Source organism: Nelumbo nucifera, chromosome 6 (genome assembly GCF_055504915.1).
Source record: "Nelumbo nucifera cultivar China Antique chromosome 6, China Antique-T2T, whole genome shotgun sequence".
NCBI classification, from domain to species: Eukaryota; Viridiplantae; Streptophyta; class Magnoliopsida; order Proteales; family Nelumbonaceae; genus Nelumbo; species Nelumbo nucifera.
Window position 1 is genome coordinate 6148096 of NC_142654.1, and position 18770 is coordinate 6166865.

Below are 18770 nucleotides of genomic sequence, written 5' to 3' on the forward strand. Positions count from 1 at the left end.
TCTGTGAATAGCTCCAAAGATTTCAGCCACTGTACAACCCTATTATGTATGATAGCCCTCAGATTTGCTGCTCCTTTCTCAGCTTCTGAGAATATCCTGGAATTTCTTTCTTCCCAAAGTGTCCAACATATTGCAGCCCTTAGTCCTCTTCACATAGTCCTTCCCCTTTTTATCCGCCACCCGAAAAAAGAAGGGGAAAAAGGCCCTGTAAGTCTGATGGAGGATTCCAACTACATCAAAATAAGGAGAAAGCCCAAACCCAAATTGACCTCGCAAGATGGCAAGACACCAATAGGTGAAAACCAGTCTCCCCAGCCGCTTTACAAAGAACACACCAATGAGGTGAAAAGCAAGTATTGGGTCTCTTCTTTTGGAGTAGATCACCAGTGTTGATTCTTTCCAGATAGGCTTCCCAACAAAAACTACCAACCCTAGGAGGTATTGCTCTGCACCAGACCTCATCAACAGGGAAAGGGGGGAAAGTATGATTGGTGGACTGACTTAAGACTTTGAAGAAGGAAGCACAAGAAAAGATGCCATTGGGGGTAGGTGTCCAAATTCTAGAATCCGCCCTAGTGGGGTCTAAGACAACGTTATCAAGAAGTGCAATAAGGCTCGAAATACTGTCGAAGTCTTAGTCCCTCAAATCCCTTCTTAGACCCAAGTTCCACCCAATCCCAGAAGTGGAAGAGGACGGGGTGGTGAAAGATGAGATTGGCTCATTTTTCAAATCAGATAGAGCATACAAAGAAGGAAACTGATTCTTTAGAGGGGCACTCCCCACCCAGGTTTGTTCCCAAAATTTTATGGAGTTACCGGAATTCAAATCATACCTGATATTAGGGGAGAAAACTGATAGCAGGTCATCAATGGCCTTCCAAGGAGAATTGCTTGTGATCCTAGCTCTGATTCCAGCGTCCCATCCATTGTGCTCCAGCCCATGTATACTTGCCACTATTCTAGCCCATAGCTTCTCCTTCTCCATAGGGAACCTCCACAACCACTTTCCCAAAAGAGCCATATTCCTTCTCCTAATATTCCCAAGCCCCAAACCACCATAAGTCTTACTCCTACACACTATCTCCCAGCTAACTCTATGATCCCTCTTCTCCTCTCTCGACTTCCACAGGAAATCTCTCATCAGCTTCTCCAATCTGTTAGAAACCTTCACTGGGATTATAAACACCGATAGCAAAAATATGGGTAAGTTAGCAAGCGTGGCCTTAATTAGTGTAACTCTCCCACCAAGAGAGAGGTAGTTCTTTTTCTAGGATACCAGTCTTTTTTCAAACCTTTCCACCACTGGGTTCCAAAAGCTCTCTCTCATAGGATTATCACCTAATGGCAACCCTAAGTAGTTCAAAGGCCACCACGAGACTTCACACCCCAACACTTCAGCACTCTCCCTGATCTCTCCCTCCTCCATATTCACCCCCACTACACAGCTTTTCCCAAGGTTAACTTTCAAGTTGGACATTTGCTCAAACAGTTGTATCACCGACTTCAAGTTCCTGATAAAGCTCACATTATTGCCTTCAGAAAACAGAATCTTGTCATCAGCAAACTGTGAGTGAGGGAGGTTTCCACCCTCCCAACTCTCCAGCCTCTAATGAGCCCCCTAGAATCTACTCTATGAATTAGTTTCCCCAATACCTCTGCAATTAGAATGAACAAGAAAGGAGAGAGGGGGTCTCCTTGTCTTATACCCCTACTGGCTGGAAAGAAATCAACCACTGTCCCATTCACTAGCACTGAATAATGACAATTCCGGACACAACCCATGATCCACTTACATCATCTAGCCCCAAACCCAAATTTAGTCAAAACTTTATTCAAGAAATCCCAGTCCACCAAGTCATAAGCCTTTTCCAAGTCCAACTTACAAACCACTCCCTTCTTCTTTTCCCTCTTAAAGTTCTCCACACTCTCATTAGCAATTAAAATTTGATCAGTAATTTGTCTTCCACTCACAAAAGCTCCTTGATAATGTGCAATGATATCTGGCAATACCTCTTTCAGCCTCAAAGACAACACTTTTGCAATGATCTTATACAAGCTATTTACCAAGCTAATTGGCCTAAAATCCTTCGGATGGGATGCATCTTTCTTTTTTGGAATTAAGGCTATAAATGTAGAGTTCACACCCGGACTGACAATTCCTCTCCCGAAAAACTCCTCAAACACCCGCAAAAGATCATCTTTCAAAATATCTCAACAGTCCTGATAAAAAGCCATTGTGAACCCATCCGACCTTGGAGCTTTTGTTCTATCCATAGAAAACACAACCTCCTTGATCTCTTCCAAATTAAAGCTTCTTTCCAACCTTCTCCTGTTCTCCACCCCTACATCTGGCCAATCCAATCCTTCTACCCACACCCTTCTACTCACAGGCCTTCTTAGAATGGATTTGAAGTGCTCTACACAGGCCCCGGCTATCTCCTCTTGTTGTATTAACTCAACTCCATCTACTACCAATTTGGAGATAAAGTTCTTCCTTCTCCTGTCATCTGCCAAAGAGTGGAAATACCTAGTGTTTCTGTCTCCCTCTTGCAACCATTTACACCGAGATTTTTGCCTCCAGCTAATTTCCTCCTTGTGTAGGCAATCCTCCAACTGTCTTCTCAAACCTCTCCTAAGTTCATTGTCTTCCTCTCCAAATTCTCCCTTTTTTTCTTTAGAGTCAAGGCTTTCAAGTTTATCCATCAGAGCTCCCTTTCTTTCTTCTATCCTCCCAAACTCCACCAAATTCCACTCCTTGATTTTTTCTTTCAAGAATTGTAGTTTCTTATGGAATCTCATCCCCTCCCATTCCACCATTTGGTTACACTCATCCCCTCACTTTGTTAGTAAACCCTGGATGAAGTATCCACATATTTTCAAATCTAAAGGGGGTAGGACCTCCACACCTTCTTTCCTCCTTACATAACACTATGGGCCAATGATCCGAGGTCACCCTTGGGAGAGCTTTAGAAGCCAAGGTTCCCTAATGTTCTTCCCAATCCAAAGAGAACAGGAATCTATCCAGCTTAGAGCAAATGGGTCTAGATTGGAGATTTGACCATGTAAATGTCTTATGGGCTAGGGGAATCTCTTTAAGCTCAAAGGCATCCACAAAACTGTTAAACTTCCTCATGTTTTTTGTCACCCTCTGATTAACCTTATTGGATTCCTCCGAGAATCTGATCACATTGAAATCCCCACCCATGCACCAGGGCCCATCCCACAACCCTCTAACATCAGCCAATTCCTCTCATAACTCCTTTCTCTGTCTGTAGTCATTTGGTCCGTATACATTTGTGAGCACCCACATATAATTATCCTCTTTCTGCTTAAACTTCATGGAAACCGAGTACTTTCCTATCAACTCCTCTAAACCTTCAACCACATCCCTCTTCCACATTGTTACAATCCACCTGGAAGCACCCTACGAGGGAGCAGCCACCCAACTAATCCCCCTAGCTTTCCATACACTCCTTGCCCATTTGTTATTAAACTTCATTCTCTTAGACTCTTGCAACAACACAATGTCTGGGTTATACCTCCTTATTACCTCTTTTATTGTCGCTCTCCCTTGCACTCCCAATTCCTCTCACATTCCAACTAAGAATCTTCATTTCGCTTCTTTTTTAAACCCCTTGCCACCTACCCACTACTTTCCCCCTTTCTTTCTGTCTCCTTTTACCCCGAGCTTCTTGTCACCTTCTACGTCTCTCTTCAGTCTCTCTACTTCACTCGATCTCCTCTTCTTTGTTCTGATCTCCTTCTTCCTCTTCTGTAAGCTTTCTTTCAACACATTCAAATCTTCCAACCTACAACCCAACTTCCCTACAAATTCTGCTATCATGTCTTCTCTCACCGAGTCCTCCACCCCTACCCTTCCTACAGAATCCCCTCCATCTCTGTCCACCTGCCCTTTCTTCCTCTCCTTTGGTCCCACCTCTATTCTTTCCTCTCCATCCATCCTCCCTCTCCTGTTACCTCCCTCCTTCCCTATTCTCTCCCCGTAATCCTCTCCATCTCTACCCTCATTCCCTTCCTTCCTCTCCACTAACCCCTCCCCTCTTCCTTCCTCCCCTTCCCTCCTCCAGATCAACTTTCCTTCCACTCCCTTAAACACTCTTTCAATGATTTCCTACACTTTTTCACTCCTATACCTTCCTTCCCGCACCTTCCCACTTTCCTTCCTTCCCCTCTCCCCCTCCTCGGAGAGCCCGCCAACTAGCTTGGCTGCATATTCATGGGCTACAGGGCATGGAACAGGAACGGAATCTGGAACCAAAGACACAGGAGACACATTAGTAGCACAAACCGAATTCACTTGGTTACCTGGGACTGATGGACAGGCTAGAAAAGGACTGCTCCTGGCCTCCCTCTCTTCTTCCAGAGGTTGGTAAACGTCTATCTCCCTGAGTTGGTTGGAAAGTACTTCTGTCCTTTGGTCATCCTGGTGATCTTTCCACTATACCCCTGGTTCACCCCTAGATGGTGTGTTCTTGCTCTGCTTCCGGTTCTCCCGGTTTGCCCCTTCTGTTATTCCTTGCACACTCTGTAGTCTTGGGAATGAGTTAAGCCGATTACAATCTTCACCCTGAAATAAGCTTGCAATGTTCCACCCGTCTGTGTCACCTCCAGCACAACTACCTTCGTCATTTACACTGCCCACGCTAGTACCATCAACAGAAAAGTCCTCCGATTCTTCATCTCCTTCACTGCACTGCACCCAACCTTCTTCCCTCTCTTCAGTTCTTTCTCTAGTGTATCTTGGATTCGGCCTCTCTGAGGAGCGTCGCAGGGGGCTAAGCTCCTCCAGACTTCGTCGGGAAACCCACTGCAAATCCACCTTCTTCTCCATTTTCTGCCGCTGCACGCATTCCCCCCCTTTCTCGCGACTTGGGACGATGATAGACCATTATCATCGTCTATCAGTGGCCCAAGAAGAGTCCCCATACCCCGACCCACGTGACATTTTAAGTTATCACGTGGATCCTTCAAGTGGAACCTCCTTTCGGTGTTACACCCACCCGACCCGCCCGTGTGACCTTTTAAGTTGTCACATGGGCCCTTTCAACACTGTCCCGGCTCAAACTTCACCCCGCACGACCCACCCTCCACCTTCAACGGCTCGGACCAAACCTTTCGGCTCCCCAACCCATCCTGCCTCTTTGCCACGTCAGCATAAGAAGAAGGACCCGCCATTAATTTGTTTAATTCAAACCCATTTGAATTAGTTTCCTTAATTAGGTTGCTTGTTGTTTGGTTTTCCCTAGCCGGCTCAGTAACCCCAAAAATAACTTTCATCTGCTCCACTTTTCATCTCCCACCCTCTGCCCTCCACGTGTCCACCACCCAGCCAGCTCATCATCTTCTACCTTAGGAGCACCTTCCCACCACGACCGTTCAACTTCTGAAGCCACCCACACCTTGTACCAAGCTTCATCTGAGCAGATTTCAAAGAACCTCGGCAAGTTCTCATGCCTTACACCAGCTACCTGTAACTCCACGACAGCCAGATTTCGTTTATCAGCTTTCACCAAGATGCCTCCCAGACTCTGCACGATGTGCTCAAGAACAGAGTCTCGCCAGAGGTGAAATGGAAGGCCTACAAGCTTTAGCCGGACACACCCATCTTCTCTGCAAAAGGGAACAGCATAGCTTCACTCCCAATACCTATCTCCCCTGCAACTGTACTCAGAACCCTCATCCAATCTGTCACTCCTTTATTAGCCACTGGCACCCTTCTTTTCTTCCACTCATCCTTCCCTGCTCCTACCAATAATCTTCGAGAGCAAGCAACCACCATTTCAGTCGGAAAGCCTTGCACTTCTACATTCCCAGAGGTACTAATCGAAACTGCCCCTTCCTGAACTTTTTGACCCTGGTCTTTGGATTTTTGACCAGTTCTCTTCACCCCATCCACTCTCTTATCTTTCGAGGCTACAAGGAAAGACTATAGCACCTTCACAAAATCCATCCACCCTTTCCGCAATCTCCCTTCCGGCACACATAGCATTTGCTTTCCATTTGTTCCAAAAAACTCCACCACAGAGATGAACCATCCCTTTCTGTTTCTTTTCACTTCTGTTACATATTTCTTACCTAGAACTGACATGGAGTTTTTCCAGCCATTCACCTTACCAGAGTTGATAGCCCCATCTATGAAACCTTTCATCCAGACAATGACCTCCTTTGATACCAACACAGTCGCCTTGTTATTCTCTCTGATTTTCATTGCATCCTCACCTTTGAACCTTTCCTCTTCGAACTTGAAAGTCTTGGCTTCGATCGACACCTCAAACCTCCATCTTCCTACTACTCTGAACCTTCTCTCGTCCTCCATCTTCCTCTCTCTCAGCACATCACATGTATCCATGTTTAATAGAGACAGCTACATCATGTTTCCAAAGATGGAAAGGCAGCCCAATCAACCTCACTATTTGTTACTGAGCGCAGCATTTCACTAGGCAATCCTTTTGCACTTCACTAGGCAATCCTTCTGCATCTGTTCCTTCCAAAACATTAACACCATTTGTTACTGAGTGCAGCATTTCCTTAGCAAAGTCTTCTATTTATTGAGCAATTGATGATATAGGATAAAGTTTGTTAGCTACCAGACGTATTGCCTTCATCCTTACTTCTTCCAAAGGATGAACTGCACTCTGTCAAGAGGTCATAAATAACATCAGTCAATGTGAAAGATCAGAAGAATATATCCACTTAACATGGAAAACAAAAGGGAAGAACTTTGAAGAATTCTTGGTTAGGAAGAAAAGAGGATCAAAAACTATTAAAGAAATAGCACCTAGGGAATAATTATGAAAATCATGAATATGTTGATTTTCTATGCTTTAATATGAAATTTATACTTTTCTTACGAAAATCATGAATAATTATTAAAGAAATATGGTTATGGTACCTAGGGAACTACCCTAGGATCTATGTTTTTAACATAAAAAGTCCATCGCCTAGGTGACTAGGCGACAAGGCGCCCCCTAGTTGCCTAGCCTCGCCTTGGCGCCTTGAAAACTATGTTGTAAGTGGGTGTACACTGTTAAGTTTTTACCTGATGGGAGTGTTGAGAGGTTGGAAGCTCAGTTGGTTGCCAAAGGTTATTCACAGATGTATGGTATAGACTACACAACCACCTTCTCCCCAGTTGCCAAGATTGGCGCCGTTCGTGTTTTGATCTCCCTTGTTGCTATGTATGGTTGGCCTTTGTTTCAGTTCGACATCAAGAATGCCTTTTTACATGGTGATCTCCTTGAGGAAGTGTATATGGAGCAACCACTAGGGTTTGTTGCTCAGGGGGATGATGGTAAGTTGTGTAGACTTAAGAAAGCTATTTATGGGCTTAAACAGTCTCCCCATTCATGGTTTGACATATTCAGAGAAGTGGTGAAAAAATTTGGTGTGAAAGGTCGACCATTCCGTATTCAGCTATGAGTCCAGTGTTGGAGAGATTTTATTGGTGGTATATGTAGATGATATTGTTATCATTGGCAGTGACAGGTTGGCAGATTTAGTGAAGTGGTGAAGAAATTTGGCATGAAGCAGTGTCAGGTCGATCATTCCGTATTCAACTGTGAGTCCAGTGTTGGAAAGATTTTATTGGTGGTATATGCAGATGGTATTGTTATCATCAAGGTTCAAAGTATCGATACGCCCCGTGTATCGGTACTAAAAACTCACCACTCAATGTTTTTTATTTAGTTTTGTTTTTTTCAAAATTTGATTTTTGGAGATGTTTTTTAAGTGTTTTTTTATTGAAATAAATGGGGGTTCCAAAACGCCTGTAAATAGGTGTATCGAGACCAAAAGATACAAGACGATATGCCCAATACGGGGTGTATTGTATCGATACTTTGAACCTTGGTTATCATTGGCAGTGACAAGTTGGGGATTGATAGGTTGAAGACTTTCTTGCATGGTCACTTCTAGATAAAGGACCTTGGAAAATTAAGATACTTCTTAGAGATAGAGGTAGCGAAGTCCAAGCATGGTATTAATTTGTGTAAGAAGAAATATGTTCTTGATTTGCTAGAGGAGACATGTTTGTTAGGTGCCAGACCAGCTGAAACACCCATGGAACCGAATGTCAAGTTGAGTAGTGATGCAGGTGAGGAGTTTGAAGATCTTGGAAGGTATAGGAGATTGGTAGGTAAGTTGAACTACCTAACCATCACTCAGCCTGATATTTCATTTGTAGTTACTGTAGTGAGCTAGTTTATGCAGAATCTCGAATCCCACATTGGGATGTGGTTCTAAGGATTGTACGGTACTTGAAGAGAGTTCCAGGTCGTGGCTTTTTATATAAAAGTGGAGGAAGTCTTGAGATAGAGAGATACACTGATGCTGATTGGGCTGGTTCCATATCTGACAGAAGGTTAGTGCATGTTTCTCAGGGGCAATTTGATGACATGGAGGAATAAGAAGTAGATAGTGGTAGCAAGAAGCAGTGCAAATGTTGAATATAGAGCCATGGCACACACAACATGTGAACTAGTGTGGTTGAAGCATCTCTTGGAGGAAATGGGGTACTTGATTAACACTCCTATGAAGCTGTATTGCGATAACCAAGCTGCGTTTCATATTTCTTCTAATCCCGTGTTTCATGAAAGAACAAAGCATATAGAAGTTGATTGCCATTTTGTAAAAGAGAAGGTGCTTTGTGGAGTGATAAGTACAACATATGTGAACATAGGAAATCAATGGGAAGACTTGTTTACCAAAGGGTTGAGTCGGGGAAGAGTGGATTACATATGTAACAAACTGGGACTATATGACATATATTCACCAGCTTGAGGGGGAGTGTTAGAGTCGGCTGTAGAATGGTAGTATAGTCAATTTACATTGTTTTATATGCTTGATGTAGGTACAAGTAGATCCTAAGTTAAGTGATGTGTCCCACACTTAAGTGGGGGCACAATAGTCATTGTGCATTGTTTTAGAAAACTATAAATAAAACTAGCTGACTAGAGAGAGATCTCTCAAGTTTGAACCGGACCTTCTTTTCTCTTCTTCTCCTCTTCTCTTCTCTTCTCTTCTCTTCTCTTCTCTTCTCTTCTCTTCTCTTCTCTTTCTTCTACTCTTTCACCATTATTTCTCTCTCCTTACTATTTCGAACCTAAGAACATCACAGGTCTGAACTTTATCATTGACAATGATGTGCTGTCCTAATCATCCTTTTCTGGGTATTTGACTACTGGATGCTGGTTATTTGATCAAAGAGTTTTTCATATTTGGCCTTTTCTTGTTTACGTTCAGAGATACCTTTTCATCATTTTGATTTGTTCTGATCTGCTACAATTCTTTCCATTGGTTGCAGGAGGAAGAAGCTTTGGTTGTCCGGATAACTCTGGGGCTGCTGGGACATTTTATGACACTGTTCCTCGGAATCTTATTATAAGCAATCACAACATGTCAACAAACACTGATACGCTTCTTTTAGAGTTTCCCAATCATCCCCTCTGGACAAATGTTTATGTCCGAAATCATGCTAAAGCTACTGTTCCTCTGCTCTGGAGTCGTGTTCAGGTCAGTGAGGATAACTTTTATGTCAGTTCCTACTATCTCTTTGTTGGATTTTACTTCATTATCTGGTTACATTAAAGGATGGCTTGCCTAATAACTCTGCTTTTCATTGAGTTTTGTGTAAAGTGGGTACATTGGATTTATGGGATTGAGATACCAAGTGAAGTGAATCATTTTATTTTATTTATCACCAACATTTGAACCCTGAGTTGATAAAAAAGCATTTGAACCCTGAATTCCCTCCATCTTAGACTGGTAGGTGAAAAAGAAGATATAAATTAGTTCATTTCTTGAGATCCTAAATGACCTCATTTATATAATTTCTTAAACAATTGAATATGTCTCCATTGTAGATGCTGGACTTCTTAGATGCAACTGAAAGCTATAGTAAAATCATTTCATTCCAAGTCTTTGAGTGCCTTGTTACTTATAAACTTCTTATAGCTTGAAGGAGATATGTATCTTATAAGCTTCTTATAATTTTTTTTTTCTTTATCAGCTTCTTTTAATTGTTTTGATGAACAGGATATGGTTATCTATAAGAAAGGAAATACGGATCCAACTGAACTTAAAAAATGAGAAGTGTGTTTCTGTGTTTCAGAAGATCAATATCAACCAATTATGGATGCCACCATATTGCTTTTGAGTTAGGGAGGTGGGACACAACAAAGAGCTCTTAAGAACATGGATACCTCTAAAATATAATAAGTTAAGGGTTCCTCTTCTTTTTGTAATATCAATATATGCCTCAAATCTTCTATTTTTTAAAAAGGAACTCAAAACAGCTGTAAAATGTAGTAAACAACCTAAGACCATTTAATTCAGAGGGCTATATAGTTTCATAATTATTTATTTCTGCCTCAAATCTTCTATTTTTTTTAAAAGAACTCAAAATAGCTGTAAAATGTAGTAAACAGCCTAAGACCACTTAATTCAGAGGGCTACATAGTTCCATAATTATTTATTTCTGCTTTATTATTGAACAAGGAAATTGTTTTTAGATAGAAGAAAAACAGCCTTTTGAGAAGAAAGGACTGTTTAGAAAGTTGCAAAAATTCAAAAGAAAGTAGCAGAAATCAGAGTTCAAGAGGAGAGAAGAAGAAGAAGGTGGCGGCAACTTGGGTTCAGAGAGAGATTTTTCGAACATAATCTCTTCTCTTACTCCCTTAATTCTATTTCATTAAGTTAAGCTTTAGTAATTTACAGAGAAGCCCCTAGTTGGGCAAAAAATTAAAAAAACATAACATAAGGAAGAATAAAGCTCAGATTAAGGCCCATTACAGCAAAGAACATAAAAGATAAAAAAGGATAAACAGCATTGGGCCATTCGACCCATCTTCTCTACATTCCCCCTCAAGCTGAGCATAGATGTCAATCATGCCAAGCTTGCCAGTATCATGCTGAAGTTTAGCCTTGGGAATGCCCTTGGTGAGGAAATCAACTAACTGTCCTTCAGAGGTGATGAAAGGTAGACACACTTCTCCAGAAGCCACTCTTTCTCGAATGAAGTGTCTGTCAACTTCAATATGCTTAGTTCTGTCATGTTGCACTGGGTTGTGAGCAATGTTGATAGCGGCCTGATTATCACAGTATAACATCATTGGCTTATCATGCTCAATACCCAGTTCCTCCATCAAGGATCTAAGCCACAATAGTTTAGAGACTCCATGAGCCATGGCTCTGTATTCTGCTTCGGCTGAAGATCGAGCAACAACTGATTGTTTCTTGCTTCTCCAAGAGACAATATTACCTGCCACCAAGCTACAGTACCCAGAGATAGATCTTCTGTCATCAATGTTTTCGGCCCAGTCAACATCTGTGTAGGCTTCAAGTTTCATATGGCCATTCTTAGCAAATAGAATTCCCTTTCTAAGGGAGCCCTTCAAATAACATAGAATCCACTCTGCTGCTGCCATGTGAGTATCCCTGGGAGCATGCATGAACTGACTGATGCAATTGACAGCATATGCAATGTCTGGCCGAGTCATGCATAGATAAAGAAGTTTTCCAAGTAGTCTCTGGAAGACTCCCTTATCTTCTAACAATATTCCATCTGAAGCAGAGAGTTTATGGCTCATATCGATAGGAGTAGCAATTGGTCTAGCATCCATCTTCCCCGTTTCAGAGAGCAAATCAAGAACATACTTTCTCTGAGAGATAAGGATCCCATCCTTGGATCTAGCAACTTCTACGCCAAGAAAGTATCTCAATTCCCCCAGATCTTTGATCTTAAACTCTATATGAAGGAAAGATTTGAGATCATTAATCCCTAAGACATCATTACCAGTCACACAATATCATCAACATACACAATTAGGTAAATGGCCAAGGATCCTCTCCTCTTCACAAAGAGGGTATGATTAGACTGTGTCTGTACAAAGCCAAAGCTAACAAGGGCAGTCCTAAACCTTTCAAACCATGCTCTAGGGGACTGTTTGAGCCCATAAAGAGATTTCTTCAGCCTGCAGACCTTTCCTTTCATATCTTTTTCATACATCTTTGGAGGAAGAGACATAGACCTCCTCATGTAACTCCCCATTCAGAAATGCATTCTTTACATCTAGTTGATAAAGTGGCCAGTCTGAGTGTGTAGCCAAAGATAGCAGAACACTCACAGAAGTCATCTTGGCAACAGGGGCAAAGGTCTCCAGATAATCAATCCCATATGTCTGTGTATAGCCTTTTGCAATCAGCATCCTTAGTGGTGTCCCAGGCTACAACTTCTATCAAATCTATTTCTTGCCATAAAGACTTCAGTGTTGAGAAGTATACAACTAATGGTTTCTCCCACTGTCTCAAATTCTTCACATCACTTCTCAACTTGTAAACCCTGGCCACATTTAATTTTTGGGAATATGTTTCAGCAACACTATCCCAAATTTTCTTTGCTGAATTCATCCACAAATAGTGTTGACTAATCTGTGGTTGCATTGAGTTCACAAGCCATCCAATAACAGTATAATTTTCTTGCATCCACTTTTCATATGATGGATCATCTTCCGGAGGAGCCTTTTTGCTCCCGGAGATAAAACCCCATTTGCCTCTACTACAAATATGAATTTTTACTGATTGTGACCAAGCCAGATAATTAGTTCCATCCAGCTTGACTGTGGTCACAACCAGTAGAGAGTCTACAGAGGCTCCTGGAACTTGTCCGGATTCAGCAACATGCTTGTTTTCAAAGTCTGAGGAGTTCATCTTCTTGAATACTTCAAAAATGACTTCAAACAACTTCGAATAACAACAAATGAAGACAAAACAAAAACTGTGTTGTGAGCCAACCTCTATGCAGCCGTACCAATAACCTGCGTCACACCCGGAAGCTGGGAGAAACAGAGAAAACTCAGCCGCTCCTTGTAGACTTCACAGAACACCAGTCCACTTGATTCGATCTTCAAGAATAAGAATGAGAAGGCCTTCAGTCACTGAGCGCCCATGTCAAACTCCCTGTGGGGTTTGCAATCAGATTTCTCCAGAAAATTAGGGTTTTGAGCAACACACTTGAATCTGTCAAGAGGATGACAAAACCAGTCCCCTTCTCTCCAGAAACCACTAACAACTGGGCTGAAATAGGTTTCTCTAACTATTCATACGATTCAGTTCTCCATACACACTGTGTATGGGAAAAAAAGGTGAAAAAAAGGGAAAAACGAGCCTGCTCTGATACCAAGAAGAAAAACAGCCTTTTGAGAAGAAAGTTGCAAAAATTCAAAAGAAAGTAGCAGAAATCAGAGTTCAAGAGGAGAGAAGAAGAAGAAAAAGAAGAAGAAGGTGGTGGCAACTTGGGTTTAGAGAGAGATTTTTCGAACATAATCTCTTCTCTTACTCCCTTAATTCTATTCCATTAAGTTAAACTTTAGTAATTTACAGAGAAGCCCCTAGTTGGGCAGAAAATTAAAAAGACATAACATAAGGAAGAATAAAGCCCATTACAGCAAAGAACATAAAAGATAAGAAAGGATAAACAGCCTATGGGCCATTCGGCCCATCTTCTCTACATAGATGTTTTACAATGCTTTAATTTCCACATCACAGAGAACAAAAAAGTAAGTTAGTATTAAGGATTTATTACTTTCAATCTAATACAAAAACTAATAATTTCCTTGCAATCATTTTAGTCACACCAAATAATAGTCTTTTTCAGAATAAAATTTCTTTATTTCATAGTTTATCTTTCTGAAAAAAAATCTTTATTTGCTGTTGCATTTTATAGGTGCAAGGGCAACTTAGTATATTGTTTGGTGGAGTTTTGAGTTTTGGTCTAGCACATTATCCTTCTTCAGAGTTTGAGCTTATGGCAGAAGAGCTTTTAATGAGTGATTCAGTAATCAAGGTAAGCTGCAAATCTTAGTTTTTACATCATGTTCTTACATGAGTAGTTAAGTGATGTAAATTTAATCACATCCTGATTAAGAAGCTTGATTTTTATGTGGGTGAATGATATGCAAATCCAATTATACCATAAATACACATCTAGATCACCTAGGGTGGGGTCTGCACAAATACAATGCACATTATGCAGGTATTCAAGTGTCAGTGCTATATTTCATCCACATTTACTTGCTTATTTCCTTACCCAGAATTCCTCCTTGTAATTTAATGGTGTTTTCTCATTGTTGACGTTGATAAAAAATTTCCCAATTCAACCAAAATCTATGTTTATTTGTTCACCAATCAAAATAAGTGTATTGTACTTTTATTAGTTCATATATTAATAAAGACAAGAAAGTATGTCCAACATTTATAGTACATACCTAGGAGATAGGAAAAACAAGGAAATGGAATATTCTCTAAAATATATTATACCATGTTTATTTTATTTTAATGTATTTGATGTAGTAATTCTATTTTGTGTTCTAATATAAATTTTAACTTAAGACAAAATTTTGACCAAAATTATTCTAAGGTGGTTAGTATGTTTTCTAAAGAGCAGATGTAGTTTTCACTAAATGTCTCAGGAAAACAAATTGAGTGGTGTTGATTCTGAGTCTGCTTCGAGACAGCTGCTGCGAAATAATAATGGAGTTGATGGAATCAGGTGGGGTGACCCTCCAGAAAATAGTGGATAGAGAGGTTACAGTTGGGAAAGCTTGGGTCTGTTTTTTTGGGGTGGTGAGGAGTTTTCTAGAATGTCTTTCATGGATTTTGAAAGAAGAGAAATTGAACAAAAATGTCCGTTCGAAAGGAGACAAGGTATGTGATGAGGACATTTCAATCCAGGATGACATGATCACAGAGGAAGACTGAAATCATGGCCGCAGCAAGGAGGGGTTTTTGTTTTCTGGTTAGTTGACGGGCTGTTGGTCTATGTATTAATGGTGATTTGTATGGGGCCCTAGCTTGGAATTGATTGGGTGTCCATTTTGTTAGTAAGTTGTGTGGGTAGTGGGCTCTCAAAGGGTCTTTGAGACTGTTTTTCTTCTCTTGATGATATCTTATCACCTCTCTGATGTATCTCTTTTATTTTTAATAAATTTTATCTTTATTCTTGAAAAAAATCATTACAACATTGGTTCTTGTTGTTTTGATTAGTCTTCCAGTTTGAAAGATTTCAGAAAATAAGGATAGGTCATCTTATTGGAAGGATTCAGCATTTATTTTTGGAGATGTTAACAGTATTGTACAAAATCATTTTTTGCCTGTTATTCTTTTGTATTTATAGAAAATTTCTTCTGCCTTGTGCAGTTTCTTTAAATATGCAATAGAACTGTTCTCTGTTAACCATTAAGGGAAGAAAAGAAAAAAAAAAAACTGTCAGTGTTTGATTTTTAGTTGCTTCAGTTCCTTCAGTAAATGCATTTTCTTCCTTGGTTTGCTAAACTATGTCGGGACAAGGATTACGAAAAAAAATGTAGCAGAAAAGTTGGCAAATAGAAATTGCAGAATTTCAAATTTGATGTATCCAATTCATTTTCTTTTGTCACAATCAAACTAGATTATCTTTATATTTTTCCTTTGGCTCACAATTATAATCGACCTAGGTTCTTCTATACTGATCAATAAATTATTTATTTATTTTTCTTTAGCTCTGGTTTAATGTTTACTGATTGTGCTATTTGTTATTTCTTACTAAAATTTATTCTTTATTTTGTTATTTCAAGTATCCTTCTTACAGGATACAGTTATATCATCTGTAGTGCTGAACGGTATTTCCTTCCTAGACCTGCATATTTCTTGTTCACACTCTTTCTAATCTGGTTATTGTCACGAGTATTCAACATATTTTCCTCTATATTGTGTATTTGTGTTTAATATAACTTTGATTGTTATGTTTCTCCTATTTTTATTATAACTAATTAATGATGATTTCTTGTCACCATTTTCAATTGAGTAGGTCTATGGGGCTTTGCGTATGTCTATTAAAATGCTCTTGATGTGGAACTCTAAAATGCTCATAGATGGTGGTAGAGCTGCAATAGTTGCCACATCCTTACTTGAGGCTAGCAACTTGATTGTTCTCAAGGTATTTGTCCATTCCATATTTGCCATTTTTCTCCAGAAGATTTTTGATACTGCACTAACATCTGACCTGTTTAACCATATTATATGGCAGGAATCATCTGTCATACACTCTAATGCAAATTTGGGAGTTCATGGACAAGGCTTACTGAATTTATCAGGACCTGGAGATCAGATTGAGGCACAACGTCTCATTCTTTCATTATTCTATAGTATCCATGTAAGTTGAATCTTCTGTCACAATTTATTTATGCATATTACTTATGATGACTGGAAGCCTTCGACATGTTGTTACTCAGTTGTAAGTTGAATTATTGCATCTATAATACCTGGAAAGTGAGTGAACAATTTAAGTGGAAGCAATTTTTTAGTTGTCATGACATTGAACTTTTTTCTTGGATCAGGATATCCAAAATTAAACATATTGTGCTTTCTTTATTTTAATATTTAATAGATTGGTTACAGCATATAGTTGTGTATTTATATGGTATAGCTCTTTCTTTGTACGCTTTATATTTTGAGGGAACCTCTCCCTCCTTTTAATATTTTTTTTTGGATAAGTAATGAAAATTTTATTAATAGCAAAAAGGAGTTACAGTGACATCTTTCAAACCGAGGCTTGATGTGCCCCCATTGCAAACAGAATTACATTTGAGCCACAAACAAATCAGACTTATTCACCCCCTGTTTTGCTAAAAAATCAGCTAATCCGTTTGCTGACCTCCCTTCCCATTGAACAATAATTGTCATATCTCTGATTAGCCATTTAAATCTTTTCATAAAATCCCTATATTTCCAAACCACTGTTTCTGGTTCCTTCAGCCACCCTAGCAATTTGTACTCCTTGTAAGGCAGCTTTGAATTCAGCACACACCGAATCCCCTTCTCCAACAGGGCCTGAAAAAACAGCAGGAATGTGCTCATCAGAATTTCTAGAAACTCCTCCAATGTCAGCTGGCCCTTTAGGCTGTGTTTGTTTGCGATACAAACACAAATATGTACAGTGCAAAAAGGCCCCCAGATCAGTTCACGAATGCAAACTGGGTTAACATTTCTGAGCCCATTTTGTAATGTTGCTGTTTGTTTCTAATTGAAGCAAACACCTGTACATTTTTTCTGGCGTTTGGAAGAAAGCATTAGAGCAAACATTAAATGCTCTACAAATGGGGATATGCTTTCAGATCTGCAAATGGGGTTTACCTGAAATATTGAAAGTAGTGGATATGCTTTCAAAAAATAGTGGATATGCTTTCAGATCTGCAAATGGGGTCTACTTGAAATGTTGAAAGTAGAAGATAATGCAAGATCTGAAGTGTACCTGGGTGCAAAAAATATTAAACGAAGTTAGATTTGTTATGTACCATTGATACATAACTCAGATTTTCCAAAAACAATGGTAGATATGTTACCGATTATGTCAGAGAGGAAGGTCACTGTCTCCGATGGGCAGTGGTTTAGAGTGGACAACACTGGTATGCGACGGGTAGAATGAAGAACACCAGAAAATAGTAAGCACAAATTTACAAAAATAAGGCAGTGGTCAGTAAAAAAATGGGAAATCATGTTTACTGGTCATATTCGATGGATTTTTAGTGAGATCTGTTGTCGCCGTGGCAGGAAATAGACGATGATAACTTACCGTTGTGGTAGGGTTTAGCAGTGATGGCGACCACCTCCCATGATGATCGATGCATCCATTAAGCTTGTTTACTCTCTCTTTGAAGAAAGAAAATATTTGTATCGAAAAAATCAAATACGGAAATGTCTCGATTTCTCGAAGTGAAGCTGTCAGAAAATACAATTTCCCACCGTTTTATGATGCAGAGATGTATTGCAAACAACCGCCTACAAACCTGAACCGGAGTACATAAATGTACCGGTTTTGCGTTTGTATCGCAAACAAATGCTGCCTTGATAAAACCTTCTCCCGGGGGGGGGTCTGGACTGTAATTGGTTTATCCTTCCTAACAGAACTTCTTGCTACAGCTTCCTAATTTCCCCCTCTCCCCACAAAAAAAAAAAGACCTCCAGAAGAAACAAAATTTTGTGCAACCATAGAGATATATTTGGTAACTCAAATTTCTTTAATGGATCATCAACACAAAGGCTATTTTGATGTTTAGAAAGATTAATAGGTCATTTTCTTTTTTCTTGACTTGATAATATAGTATGATATCTACCATTTTTTTTGTTTGGACTCTGAAAATGCTATTACTCAATTGTATGTGACATGCGGAATTACCGTTTGCAGTACCTTATGCACATGCTCATGGAATGGAGCTTCTCTGTTTCACATGTAGGTTGGACCTGGATCTGTTCTGCGAGGTCCTTTGGAAAATGCAACCTCTGATGCCTTGTAGGTTTGGAGTTATATGATCCTTCATGTACTATTTTCATTGTTTCTTAACTGAATTTTTCTCTTTTGATATGTGGTAGGACACCAAAACTCTACTGTGAATTCCAAGATTGCCCTATAGAACTACTTCATCCACCAGAAGATTGTAATTTGAACTCTTCGTTGTCCTTTACCCTTCAGGTGGTACTATTGGTTTTATAATTAGCCACAGTTTGAGATGGTTAAAATTATTCATTATGGTAATTTCTCTATGTAGATCTGCAGAGTTGAAGATATTATTGTTGAAGGCCTCATAGAAGGATCTGTTATTCATTTCCATAGGGCAAGAACTGTAGTTGTCCAGTCCTCTGGTATAATAACCGCATCTGGGCTTGGTATGTTTTCTGGCTCTCATTTTTTTTAGAATGACTGAAGGAATACTTTATTT

General features: G+C 39.9%; 1 protein-coding gene across 5 annotated transcripts in view; it reads left to right on the forward strand.

The window, feature by feature from the left end:
* Positions 1 to 18770, forward strand: part of LOC104604458 (uncharacterized) — a 66163-nt gene that overhangs the window by 13705 nt on the left and 33688 nt on the right. For 2 of the 5 annotated variants that reach the window (XM_088889443.1, XM_010268790.3), the window contains exons 3-9: positions 9323 to 9531; positions 13742 to 13861; positions 15863 to 15991; positions 16082 to 16207; positions 18288 to 18343; positions 18424 to 18523; positions 18600 to 18717. In XM_088889443.1, the coding sequence (XP_088745569.1) occupies positions 9323 to 9531; positions 13742 to 13861; positions 15863 to 15991; positions 16082 to 16207; positions 18288 to 18343; positions 18424 to 18523; positions 18600 to 18717 (858 nt within the window). Of the gene's footprint in view, positions 1 to 9322; positions 9532 to 10214; positions 10237 to 13741; positions 13862 to 15862; positions 15992 to 16081; positions 16208 to 18287; positions 18344 to 18423; positions 18524 to 18599; positions 18718 to 18770 lie in introns of those variants that run through there. The other 3 variants (XM_088889444.1, XM_088889445.1, XM_088889446.1) reach the window with 2 other exon arrangements.